Below are 12,987 nucleotides of genomic sequence, written 5' to 3'. Positions count from 1 at the left end.
TTGTCTTTTCACTATCTCAAGCCCCATTTTCTTTGACTGAATGGGACTCAACAAGTAAATGAGATTGTTTATGAGGACTGTCCTCTTTCCTCTCTTTCTGACTTTTTCCTTTGCAAGATTCTTTCTAGCATCTGTAAATTTATAAAAGTTAATTTATGAGTACTTCCACATCATAGATTAAAATATTTAATAGCTTGGGTCCTAGTCTGATCACAGAGGAAATCCACTAGAAACAGACTGAGTGATGATTTCCTCTTGTCAGCTTCTTTAGGAGATCTTTATTATAGCAGTTCTCAGTCCTCCTAAATCAATGTCATCAATATAGTAATGTAGCATTAATAACAGCAGAATAATGTGAGCTATCACAAATATTTCAGTAAAGATTAAGAAAATTACCTTTGCACAGATGCATTTGCCAGTTAAATGTTTAATATCATGAATCATGGAAGTAGGTTTTTTACATTGTTTTCCTTAAAACTATCAGTTAGCAGTAATTACATTTGACATTTTTTTCTTCTCTGAAATTCACATGTTTTTTTCACTTGTTTTTTTGTTGTCATTGTAGTCAATATTTTCAAGGTCAACCCGCTTCTCATTTTTAAACATAACTGTGACACTAGCACTTATTTAAACTTTCCCAGACAATTTAAGACTTATTAGAAAATTAACACTATATGCCAATGAGTTCCTTAAAAAATTATTTTGTCTCCTAGGCAAAATTTCTCACAGATGAGTGTTTATAAATATTGTCTAAATACTCTACGGTACTTTTTTATACCATGGGATACAACTGAGAAAGCCATAAACTTGAGTCTGCATCATGGACAGGAGTCAGGAGGTTGGCCAGCTAGATGCCAGTGTGGGGAATGAGAATAAGGAGCTGATTTTTGTTGGTTTGTGTATTTGTTTTATATCTGAGGTTAACTTTCTGTGGAGTTTCATGGAAAGAATGCAGAAGCCTAGAGATATTTTAAACTGTCTTGCACTATTTTTGAGTAAGTCAGAGAACCCTTTAATAGCTCAAAATTCAAGGGAAAGGCTTTGTGTATCTAACCCAAAGTCTCCAGTAAACTATCAGCTTCTGTGGCTGCTAAGGTCTTTTCTAGAGCTGCACCAGTCCCAATGTCTAAGTGGTAGATTCCAGTATTCATGTTTATTCCAATCCTGCACTTTGGGACAATGTTTAAGGATCATCCATGGTCTGGTTCCTAAAAAAGTAGAGGGTTGAGGGGACAAAATAGATAGCAAGTATTTTTAGTTGACTGGGATTTGTGAACTGCCAGGATTTCAGAATACCCAACTGGAATAACCAGTCTGGGCTTTCCAGCAGTTCTGAGAAAATAAGCTTGTTTCAGGTCATGAAGGGGTTTGCAGAGGAAATGCCAAATACTTCATTGAAAGACTTTTGGCCTCCTAGCCCCGGGAATTGACTGTAGCTCTAGATCACAGAACATAGGCCTGGTTGAGAAGTTTCTGGTTCTTATGAAATCTCATCAAGTTTTGCCTGGGTTTCGGTGATCTGGGATTTTTCCCTGGTTTTCTATGAAAATGAGGTTTCTAGAGCCATGCTCCCTCAGCCTCCCCCTATACTCCTGATCCAACCTGGCCAATACTTTCTGATCCATTGGCCAATTTCATACCTAGTCCTAGTAGTCCACAGTTTCACAAATACTAGTGGTTATAAAAGGAACGTGACTCAAATTATCTCATTTTCCCTTCACTCCTCCAGTGACTGGAGGGCTACTGCCATTGTATTTGGTGGTAGCAAGAAGCCCATGTACTTTGCATATGCTATTCCAGTGTAGTTCCTGGGGAGAAAAAAGAAGTGGAGGAAAATAGGATGCAGATTATTTCCACAGGGAGGTGGGAGTTAGGAAGAAAAAGAACAGATTTCCTTCACCTTCCTCACAAAATAACTTCATTAAATGAGTGTTGACCATGTGTCACATTAGTCTTCAATGAGCTGAGGAAGGGCTTTTGAGCAGGTAGAAAACTCCTGCAGAAGCTAAAGTAAATTCTGCACTGTTCCAGTTCCTTAACAATTCATTTATTCTTACAGGCCAGGCTCCTTTCCTCCAGTAAGGTGGCCAGAGGTTTCCTTCATATGTGTGTGTCTTTGTTCCATAGTTTCTGTTTTTTTCAGCAGCATCTTTCAGTTTCAATGTGCAATGTTTTCTAATCATGTTACATAGATTTCTACAAATTCTTAGACTGGAAGTTATCTTTGGCTTGCTCTCCAAATGTCTCTTTAAACAGCAGAGACATGTGAATTTATATTTGCTAGATGCCTGCAAGAATACTTTTCTACTGTCTCTCCTCCATTTGGAATGGAACTGCAGCTCGTGACATTTTTGGCTTCAGCCTGACTCATGGAAAATCATTGCTTCAGGGAGGGCATGTGGATTTTCTTTTCACCCTTTGGCTGGCTGCGTACAGCCCATGTGAGTGAGGGGTCAGTGCTCCTCTTCTGAGATAGCTTTCACATCATTTCTCAGGGGAAAATAGTCATTATTTAGAGCTTCTTGATTTTGTGGAGGATGATAAAGAGGGGAAAACATAATTTTCTTCTAATTGTTGTGTGTTTCTGGCAAACCAAATTTGTTGGAAACCATTTGAATGTTTTTTAGAAGATTTGTCTTGAATAATGACATCCAAGTTTAAAATGAGAGAAAAATCTGAATGCCAAGAGCATAATTGCCATGTCCGAATGGAGCTTGTCTCCAAAGAGAACCAGTACATTCCCAAAGTTCTTCAGATGGAGGGGAGTTCTTTTCAAGGTCCTTTTCATGGACCAGTATCACCTGTGCCTGTGCCATCTCCTGCATCACAGGGGATACATTTGATGTGGAGCCTGGGGTTGAGCACTCTGGAAGGCAGAAGGCAGCTTCCAGTTACCATAGAAAGGTGCTGGGAGATTTCCTTACATCTCAGGAAACAGGGTAAATATCTGAAAAAAACCCATCTATTCAATCTTGCCATTAATTAAGAACGACTGTGGGAAAGGTAAATGGAGGAAGGGAGAAGGTTTTACTGCAGCAGAGGTAAGTGGAGAGTGGAGGTGTTCTGGACAGGCCAACAGCAGTGGGCAGAAATGCACAGTGTCTGAGGCTGTGTTCAGGGGACAGACCCAGCTTTCCAATGAGGAAGGAGAAAGAAAGCAAGCCCACACTTCACCCTCACTTAATGAGGGATATTTGGAAGGGGAAACTGTGGAGCATTTTAACTGGGGTTCACCCTGCAGAGGAAAGTACTTCGCTGTTCCAAGCAATGCAAGTGAACGTAAGGGACAAAGTTCTTCTTCCTCATCCCCCATCTACTGGGAACAACTTCTGTTTTGGTTCACAGAGTTTTAATTTTTAAGAGGAAATGTATTTCCCTTGGGTCATACCAAGCTTCCCTTCGTAAATAACGAGCTTATGTCGCATCCTGTTTCTGCAAACCCAATTAAGTCAAATTTTGGGATTTTGTTTGGAAAGAAATGGATTTGTTGCAGTGGCAAATTTTATTGTGACTATTATGATGGACTTTCTAATGGATGTTTTACAATACCAAGCAGTTATTCATTAGGAAATTCAAGCAAAAAGAAAATGTCTTTCGGTGCCATTTGTAAACTTAGGCACTAAGCTGAAGTTCTGGTCTCATACATGTGAACGCTCATGGGAGTGCTAGAGACAAGGCTGAATCAAAATATTGCAGATGGGCATTTCACAGTAACCCTCTTACTTATGCTCTTACACTATGAGCACTTTTGGAAGAAAGTCACCTGAGTGAGGACTTCGGATCTCTGCTGCAAGACAAAGAAGAGCAGCAGAGGTGCTGCTCTGGGTCTTCTCTACCTTTATCCATTAACCAGTTCAGGGCTGCGGGGACAACTAGAAGTATCCTAGGGAAAAGCAATAAGATTCAATTTTTTATTTATTTAGCATTAATAAGGTTCCAATAAGATTGAATTTTTAAGGACAGCATTTTCTAGCAGTGAAGATCACCGAAGGACTGGATCATGTGATGCCTTCTGTTCCTTACTAGCACTAAAATTTTTGTGAACTGCAGCATAACATGCATTTGATCTCTCCCTCTTTTGTACAGGGACACTCTGCTCACTGACCATTGAGAAGGCCATGCCTGAAAATGGGGGCGAGTACAAGTGCATAGCTGAGAACCCAGCAGGGAAAGCTGAATGTGCTTGCAAAGTGGTGGTAGAAGGTAAGTACTGTAATGGGTACAAGAACACCCTTCCTTAGAACTTCCTCCTTTCCAACGTATTTCCCAAGAACAACGTTCAGGAACTAGTTACACACACAAAAAGAAAAAGAACTCTACCCCTTTCCCTTCTGCACTTGGTTGATAGATAATTCAATGTCTCCCATAAAGGAGCATGAGCAGAGAGACAGTACCATACCAAGGGCTCTGGTTGCTTTGTGGAAAAATCTGTGTTCTCCTGCTGCCCACTGTATTTCTACAAGGTTTCTAGAGCAGTAAGCTGAACTTGTAAGATTTGTTTCTGAGCTGTGTGCATCCTTTGAGAGCCCATAAAAACTCCCTGTGTGAGCCTGGGTGTCAGTCTGCCTCAGGACCGCATGTGGCACATTTCTCACTCTACAACTCCCCAATTCTTTGCATTCACAGTTGTTTGGTCATTTGGTTTTCTAGCGTAAGTGAGCAAAAATAAACAAATTAGCAGCTGAACAACCCTTGTGTTCCATAGTCTTAGAACATGGATAATTTACTGACTAAAGTACTTGTTTTCAGACACGGTCATGCTGATGACACTGTACTCTTGTCAGATAGTCTAGGCCTTGGGTGAGGCCAAGGTGAGGCTCATGAGACAGAGAATTACAAAGCTGCCATGAAGTTTGAATTTTTTAAGGGGCTTTAAGTAACCAAATGTCCTTCTTATCAACTCACCTTCTGGTGAACTTTTTTTTGAATACTCTGAGACTTGCCATTATAATCAAATGAACACAAAATTAGACAACAAGCCTAGTAACATGGAGCTTGGGTACTGAACCTTCACAGCTGTGTTGCAGATGTGGTATTTGTGGCAGGAGGTCTAGAAAAGAAAACTATACTTTTTTTCCTAATGTTGTATGACACAAGGTAAGAACGTGATCCTGTAACTCCTCACTAAAGGACAGTCTTCATGTAATTGGAAAAGAAATTAATTACACATAAACTTACAATTAAATGTACTGGCACCTCTAATGGCACCTTCTGTGATATTAAGAGTCACAGCATAATCTGTCTTAGATATTTGATAAACTATTTTTTATGGTTCTGTAATTTAAAGTAATAAATTTTGTCAGTGCTGAAGTTCAAAGAAGAGGCTTTAAGCAAAATCTAGTACCTGAAACACCTTAACCACCACAGATCCAGAGTGTTGAAGGATCAGATTATCAAAAGCTTAGCATACAGTAGTTCTCTAGAGCTGCCCTAGCAACTTTTAAATGTCTCAACCACTTATATGTTTTTTCTCTGTCTTCTGATCTCCTTCGAGTAGTTGCTTTTCTTCCTGAAGATTCCCTTAGCATACTTCCCCACTTCAAGTTTCCCACTGGACCATGCATGCTCTAGGAGGCTGCAGGTAGAGTTTGGCTTGCAAAATCTTGATCATGGGAGGCTGTCAGCTCCGTGCCCGATGATGTGAATGACATTACCTCAGCAGTCTGGCTTTCTGTGGTGGTGGCACCCACGGCATTAGGAGCTCACTGCTCACATCATGTTGGGCACCAGAATGACCACATTCCTTACCCCAATACTGGCTGCCTCATCTGCCTTTTTCATTCTCCACTGGCTTGCTACTGAGAAGAGGTTTTTGAGGAATGGCACCATAGAAAACTCCAGCTATTTAGGAAAGACGCCATTTGATATCGCATGTCTGAGACTGGCAGAAGGGATGACTGTTATTTTTAAATTAGAACTGTGATATAAAATGACAGTTCAAATTTCCCTCTTCTTCAGTCTACTTTCAGGATCCCAGATGCTGATTTTTAGACTAAGTAATCATAATAATTTCATTTCTTTTGACACCATGGACTCAAAATAAGAATGGAAGAATGTTTGACTTCACTTGGCAGATCTGTAGAACCTGAGTGTCTGACCTCTCACACAGCCTCCTTCTCTGAATTATTTACTAGGAGATTCTCTCTTCCTCTGTTAACTTTTTAGGAAACTTAGATAAATTTTCACACTCTGGCACCTAGAAGAAGGTGACTAAAATAGCTGTTTCCCTAACATTTATGTCATCTTTTTCTCTGGTAGCTAACAGCTCTCTCACTCACAAATCCGCTGAAAGCTGAATATTTGAAAGCTGTAAAGTGATACAGCTATTGCTGAGATCATAATCCATAATCATAATCTTTCTTCCAAAGATAAATGTCAGGATCAAACAATCTAATAAACAGAGCTTGTCAGGATTTATGTTATAGGACATGGAATCCAAGAATGGTTTGTGTTGGAAGGGACCTTAAAGATAGTTTTGTTCCAACCCCTGCCATGGCCAGGGACTCCTTCCCATAGATCGGGTTGCTCACAGCCCCATCCTGCCTGGGCTTGCACACCCCCTGGGATGGGAAGTCGGGCAACCTGTACCAGTGCCTCATGATCCTCACAGTGAAGAATTTCTCCCTTGTATCTAATCTAAACTTTTCCTCCTTCATCTTAAAGCCATTCCTAGTTGACTTGGCACTACAGATCCTTGTGAAAAGTCCCTCCCCAGCTCTTTTGTAGCCAACTTAGGTACCAGAAGGGGCTCTAAGATCTCCCCAAAGCCCTCTTCTCTTCAGGCTGAACAGCCCCAACTCTCTCAGCCTGTCTTCATAGGAGAGGTGTTCCAGCCCTGTGATCATGCTCAGCCTGGAATAGCCTTAAAAAAAGTTGCACCTTTTATTTATATCTCATGTGGGATACACATGGAAGGGAGCTTTATTGACTCCTAGCTGTTGGTGCAGCCTGCAGTGATGAGCAGTTTCAGCTGTGCAATTCTGAAAATACTAGAATCCATCAAACTTGAGTTCTCTGGTGTCCCTTTTGGTGTTTCTATTTAGGAATAAATCACTGGCCAATAATATCTTTTTGGAAAGATTTAAACACATGGAGGAAATGTTGCTCTTCAAAATGGGTTAATCTGAATAGATCACATAAACAATGGAATAAAGAATTACACAGCAAGAGATTCTTTTGGATGAAATGATGTTTCGATATGGCTTTGTTTCCCTTTTCTCTGCACTGCCTAACACAGCTTTGTGCACATTGTATTTCGTCTATTCAGCTAAAATACCTATCAGCTTAGATGGTACCTCTTATCTAGCTGCTTACTTGGCTTTTCAGTGCAGCTGCTTTTGTTTCTCCCTCTCTGCTCCCTCTTCCTCCAGAATGTGACAGTCTCCAGCAAATCTCTGCAGAAAATTTTTCTTAAAAACCTGAAGGACAGCAATTTCCTCTAACTTCGCAGAAAGATCCAAAATAAACCTTTTATTAGACAGCTTTTTCATTTTTGATTTTCAAATAGGATTTGTATTTTATTATTTGTTTTGATTGCAGATGCCTCAAAGACCTCAAAGCCTACTGAGAAGAAGACCAAGAAGCCTAAGACCACACTTCCCCCAGTGCTGCCAACAGAGAGTAAGTGACTGTGATTTGATTTGCTTTCTTTTCAGTGGAAACAAAAGCGTGCTTTGGGATTCTGTGGTCATTCCCTTCTGTTTGCAGACATGGTATCAGAAGCCTGTGCTGTTTCTTTAGGCCTTGCACTTAAGTCATGTGAAATGAGTTTTTGCCATGTGGGGATTAGAAATAAGAGCCCAAACTGTGAGTTCAGACCTCGCCCACTCTAGTCTCTGTTTTTCATAATGGTGCAATAAACTTGTGACACTGATTTATTTTTGGCTGCCTCTCAAAGAGCACAGAAATACTCGAATAGTTTGCTTCAATTTTTGTTGTATCCTGTGTAGACAATACGAAGTTTTACTATTGGTAGGCAAAGCATCTTGACTGAATGTCCTGTAGAATAATCTGTCCTTTTTTGGCATGGCCATGGAGAGTGGTTTTGCAAATTTTGCATTCTTTGTTTTAAGACTAAATGCTAAACTTGCTTTTAATGCTTTCTGAAATAATAAATCAGCTATAAATTCTCATGTCTGTTACTCTGCATACATGTATTTGGTTAAGAGGAAATTTTAAATGGTAAAGGCGGCACAATAATATCAGTTTAGGAATTCCTAACGCCAGTACCACTTATGAAATTAAGGGATACAAATTTCTCTTAAATCAAAACTGGACTTTGAAAATTGTTTATCTAAGATGTCTACCATGTGAGTTCCTAAAAAAGATGTGAAGAAGTGGCTTAATGGAAACATGAAATATTTTATCCAGCTCTCTCAAAAAACAAAAAACAAATAAACTCTAATCTGGTCTTCCAGCAAGAACATTTTCAGCTGCTTTCAGCAGGACTCAGAGCAGTTTTATACTGATTAATGATCACAGGTAGTAATTGTGCTTCTGGGATTGTGACTTACATAAAACTATGCCCTGGGCTACAGCTATTTCTGAGTTTCTGGCTGAGCATTATAACTCTCTCTCTCCAGCCTCTCTTTGAGGATGAGGGAAGAGTCACACTGACATGTTCCACCTCTGCACTTGAGCTTCAAGTGCCATAAATAATAACTATTAAGAACAATGATTTTGTTATTTAACATCAACAGAAAAGAAAATTTTAAAACCATTTAAATATCCACGAGATAGTGTTTTGAACTGTGTTTTCTATGCACACAAACACACACATTTCCTCTGATCCTCCCTGCAGCGTTATCAGTTGAAGCTTTCCCAGGAGAAGGTATTTGGGAACTGAGTCTAAATATGGAGATATGGCCTGATCCACATCCTGCTTCTTTTGCTTTTGGTTTTAGTTGAAATTGGACATAGATAGCAAAACAGAAGCTACCAAATCTGGATGCAGAAATATTTGTGAAAAGGAGGTTGAAATAATGGGGAATGGTTTTTCTACATGGCATATTATATCAGTGTTTCAAGTTCTTGAACTTCTCACAAGCTTTTTTTTCAAAATACCTTTAAAACATCTTCCCTACTGCACAGAAAACATCAAGGTAACCAGACAGAATGTTAGGAAACTGGGTTTTGAAAGAGTTTTTGGAAAAGCTTTGAAAAATACATATTTAATTTTAAAAGGATTTGGCTGCAGAGATTTCACAGGTGGTTTTTTAACATCTCAGTCTCTGAGGAATGTGAGTATTTATCTGCTGAAATAAGTTTTTTATTTGTATGTTTGTCAGGGGCAAAATATACAGAACAGATCCAGTGGATTACACAGGTCCAATTTACACTGAAATCCTTATCAGATGTAGAGATTGTAAATTTCCCTACCTGAAAGAGAATGGGTTTAGTCAGATGTTTATCTATCTTTAGTGTATATCTCATGAAAAGAAGGGTAATGGAGAATAACTGTGAATTAAGATGTCCCAGTCTAATAAGGAGATACATTTTTACTCTGATCTTTTCTGGTCTTTGTTGCCACATCGTTACCAACAATCCTAGTGGCAAGTAGTGCGTACAGAAAGATATTGAAGAAATAGAGAACAAAATTTCCTAATAATGTGATAATAATTAATAATAAATAGATTCTGACTTTTGAGTAGTAAATTCAGTCACAGCAGTATATACTCTATGAGATAGAGAGACTATATACTCTCCTGTAGTTTTTAGAAATACTTTTCAGGGAAAAGATCCTTATTTTCCACATTCTGTAAATAAGTGCAAGTCAAATTTCATGGGTAGCAGCTATGTCATCCTTTTCTTCCTTCAGACAAATTACAAGTGATCCTTGGTTTTTTGCCCTAGTAGAAACTTTCAGGAAAGTAATTAACTTAAGGTTTCTGAAAGCAAGGATCAATACATTTCTTTTTGTGGAAAAGAGTGAATGTTGTCAGTATGTTAATCTGTAAAATTTGTCTCACTGTGAGAATAGTTGCTGACCCAGGTGATTTGCCTGCTCATTCTGACAATGTTATTTTATTACTGCAAGCTTGGGGGGTGTAAGCTACAGAAATCCAATAATAAGTAGAATTTGGGGCATTACTTCCTTTGATATGCAATACATACTGGATTCTGGTGTAGAATAAGAACATTATGAAGGAAGCTGTGTGTCATTCAGTGATTAACAACATCTCTGAATGGATGCTTGCAGTGTTTACTGCAGAAAGATTGCTCCCATGCTGACAAATTACAAAAATTCCAATGTATTTCTTTTTTCTTAGAATTAATATTGTGTCACCAGAATTTAGTAATAATTATGCAACCCTCTAAGGATAAATAGAATAAATAATACTGTTTCTGAGAATAACAAACAGATCCACCTTTGAATCTGGGGGAAATAATCAAAAGGGAGAAGAGAGGAAGGGCACCTCTGGAAATGGTTCGTTCTTTACTGACTGCACTGACTTGGGCTTTGTCACTTTTGTCTTTGCTCAGTGGATGTCAAATGTTACTGAGTTAGAATAATAAAGTGTTATGTTTCTTCTAAAAGAGGCAGTGGAAAATTGGACTCTTTCATTATTTATCATACTGCACACTCTGTGCTATGCCAGAGCAATCAGTGGGTAGTGTAAGGGTCTCCTGGCTTGGCACAGCCCTGTAGCAGAAACACTAAGCCAAAAATTCTCACCACTTGAACATTGCTCTAGAAAGCTTTGAAACTGCTGTGAAGGGATTTAGACACCAAGTTCCCTTTGAAATTAGAACTTACTTCAAATTAAGTTAAAAGGGAATTTTTTATTTCAATTACCAAAGCCACTTGCAAAATCTTCAGTGCCTATTAAAAAAATGTTTTTGTCACAACAGACTGTGGAAAAATCAAAGTTCTGCTTGAGATTTTTAAGAGTAAATAAAGATTTGAATGTTTACAAATAAATATTTCATTTTTTAAAATCTATTACTACTCCACACTTGCAAATATTTCCTTGTCTTTAATGTGTCTTAAGCAGAGGACCAAATCAGAAGGAATTAGCCCAAGATGAGGCAGATTTGTTTGCAGGTCTAGAACCCAGCTTTCTTGATCCTCAGTCTCAGGATTAGTTTGTATGCAGTATCAAGGTAGTATAGATTTTTTTTTAAGTGGCATCACAATAATTTACATACAACATGAGCTTTCCAAAAGGACTTTTTTTTCAAAGGCTTTTTTCAAGATTTGCTGATGAAAAAGGCATATTACAGTAGTTAATTCTGTTTTTTAAACTTCACTGCAGCTGAGCCGTGCAACATAATTTTACTATAGCAGGAAGAAACTGTATCCCAGTTATTGCTACTGGGAAAAAAAACTACTTTTACACTTTAGAAAATAATCCTCATAAATCTGAGCATTGGATTAAAGTGTTTGGAAAGAAATGCCCAATGTTTTTTGTAGTGCTAATTCACAGAACTACTTCCAGTAAATATTATTTTAAAAATGGCAATTATCACCTGACATAATCATTGTTATGAAAACCTAACAGGATATCCTGGACTCCCTCATCTGAGTAATACTTCTTAAACCCACTGTTCTCATATCCAGACCACATACATTGAAGGGATGACCCAGAGTAGAGTTTGATTGCACAAATGTAAGTTGTTCTATTCAGTTAAAAATAAAGTTACATCAAAGAACAGAACTTTGGCTACACACCTGCAAGTTATTCAGCTGTATTTGGAAGCTTGCTGATAGAAATCTTCTATATATGCTACTATATAAAACATTTGATTTCATGTGAAACACATTTTTGGTTCAGTAACTGTATTCTCTTGCAGATGGTTATTAATACAATTTCACCACTGACACTGTCCAGATCAAATTGTCAGGAAGGTTTCACTGTTACCTTCCCAGACCTGAATTTTTAGCATTATTGGTACTTGAATACAAGGCTGAGCAGTGACATCTCTGGAACAATGTGCCATGAAAGTAAATGTTAGACAGGCCCCCTTACTATGTTAATATATTCTTGTCCATAGTAGGGAGAATTCTAGGTGTTAATCACCATGGAAAAATTATGAGTCAATAGCCAAGTGATTAGAATGCAGTTCTGCTATTTATTCTTCAATACACAGTCTTGTCAGAGAATCCAAGTCTGCAAGCACCATTTTAAAGAAATGTCATTAAAACATTAAACTTGATGTGCCAAATTTAGTTAATATATAACTAAATCAGTAAACACTTCAAATTTTCTATTGATTTCCATTCTATGAAAATAATACGAAACATGGCATAGCTGAATATGAAATGTTACAAAATCTTCATTTCATGATAGATTGTTTTGTCCTAAGTGTAAAACTTGCCACTTTCTAAGTGAAGAACTCAATTACTAAGGAAGTTACTGTTCAGGTCAGAGATGTTCTTTTAATTGCAGAAATGTGGGCACTGGATAGCAGCTGTGATCTGTGACTGCTGCTGACCTCTTTGGTCACTGGGATAGCCTGAGATGCTCTTGAGGGTCAATGGGGCTGTCCAAGCCAGTTCTCTTAGTCCCATTCATTCCCCAGAAGGCTCATGCTGCTCTACTCCTGATCCAAGACATTTGCTGCACAGTGAGTGCAAGTACTTAGTATGTTGGAACAATATGAATTACATTGTCAGGGAAGCCTCTGAACAAACTTTTCAAGGAAAAATTAATCTTTTTTCCTAAGCTGAAAATTCTGCACTTAGTACATGTAAATCAAATTGCCATTAGCTATTTTTAAGACCTAAATAGGATTTCTCTGAAACTCTAAATCATGAAAAGGGCTGCCTTCATTTCTGAGGCTCGGGGTCCAAGGGTGCATAGCTGGGCCACAAGACCTGACAGCCAAGTTGGGCTGAGGTAAAAAGGCAAAGCAAGATTTAACCTGGTGACTCTGAAGGTTGGTTGCTTCCATAGATGAAAAAAAATCTGTTACTGTATGTGTAAAATGAGCAGTGGAGAAACACTAATTTGTTGTCCAAATCCCTTCTCCTGAGTGCCCAGTTCA

The 12,987-nt window shown here is 38.4% G+C and overlaps 1 protein-coding gene across 2 annotated transcripts in view; it reads left to right on the top strand.

Annotated features, from left to right (window-relative positions):
* MYLK (myosin light chain kinase) overlaps nucleotides 1–12,987 on the top strand; it is a gene marked incomplete at its 5' end in the record, with an annotated part of 140,828 nt that overhangs the window by 73,726 nt on the left and 54,115 nt on the right. For both annotated transcript variants that reach the window (XM_082284670.1, XM_082284671.1), the window contains 2 exons: nucleotides 4,087–4,203; nucleotides 7,540–7,620. In XM_082284670.1, the coding sequence (XP_082140796.1) occupies nucleotides 4,087–4,203; nucleotides 7,540–7,620 (198 nt within the window). The remainder of the gene's footprint in view (nucleotides 1–4,086; nucleotides 4,204–7,539; nucleotides 7,621–12,987) is intronic.

The sequence above is a fragment of the Coloeus monedula genome, assembly GCF_965178545.1.
Source record: "Coloeus monedula genome assembly, chromosome: 7".
NCBI lineage: Eukaryota > Metazoa > Chordata > Aves > Passeriformes > Corvidae > Coloeus > Coloeus monedula.
The sequence above is the reverse complement of the archived record's forward strand: the minus strand, read 5'-3'. Positions and strand labels throughout refer to the sequence as shown.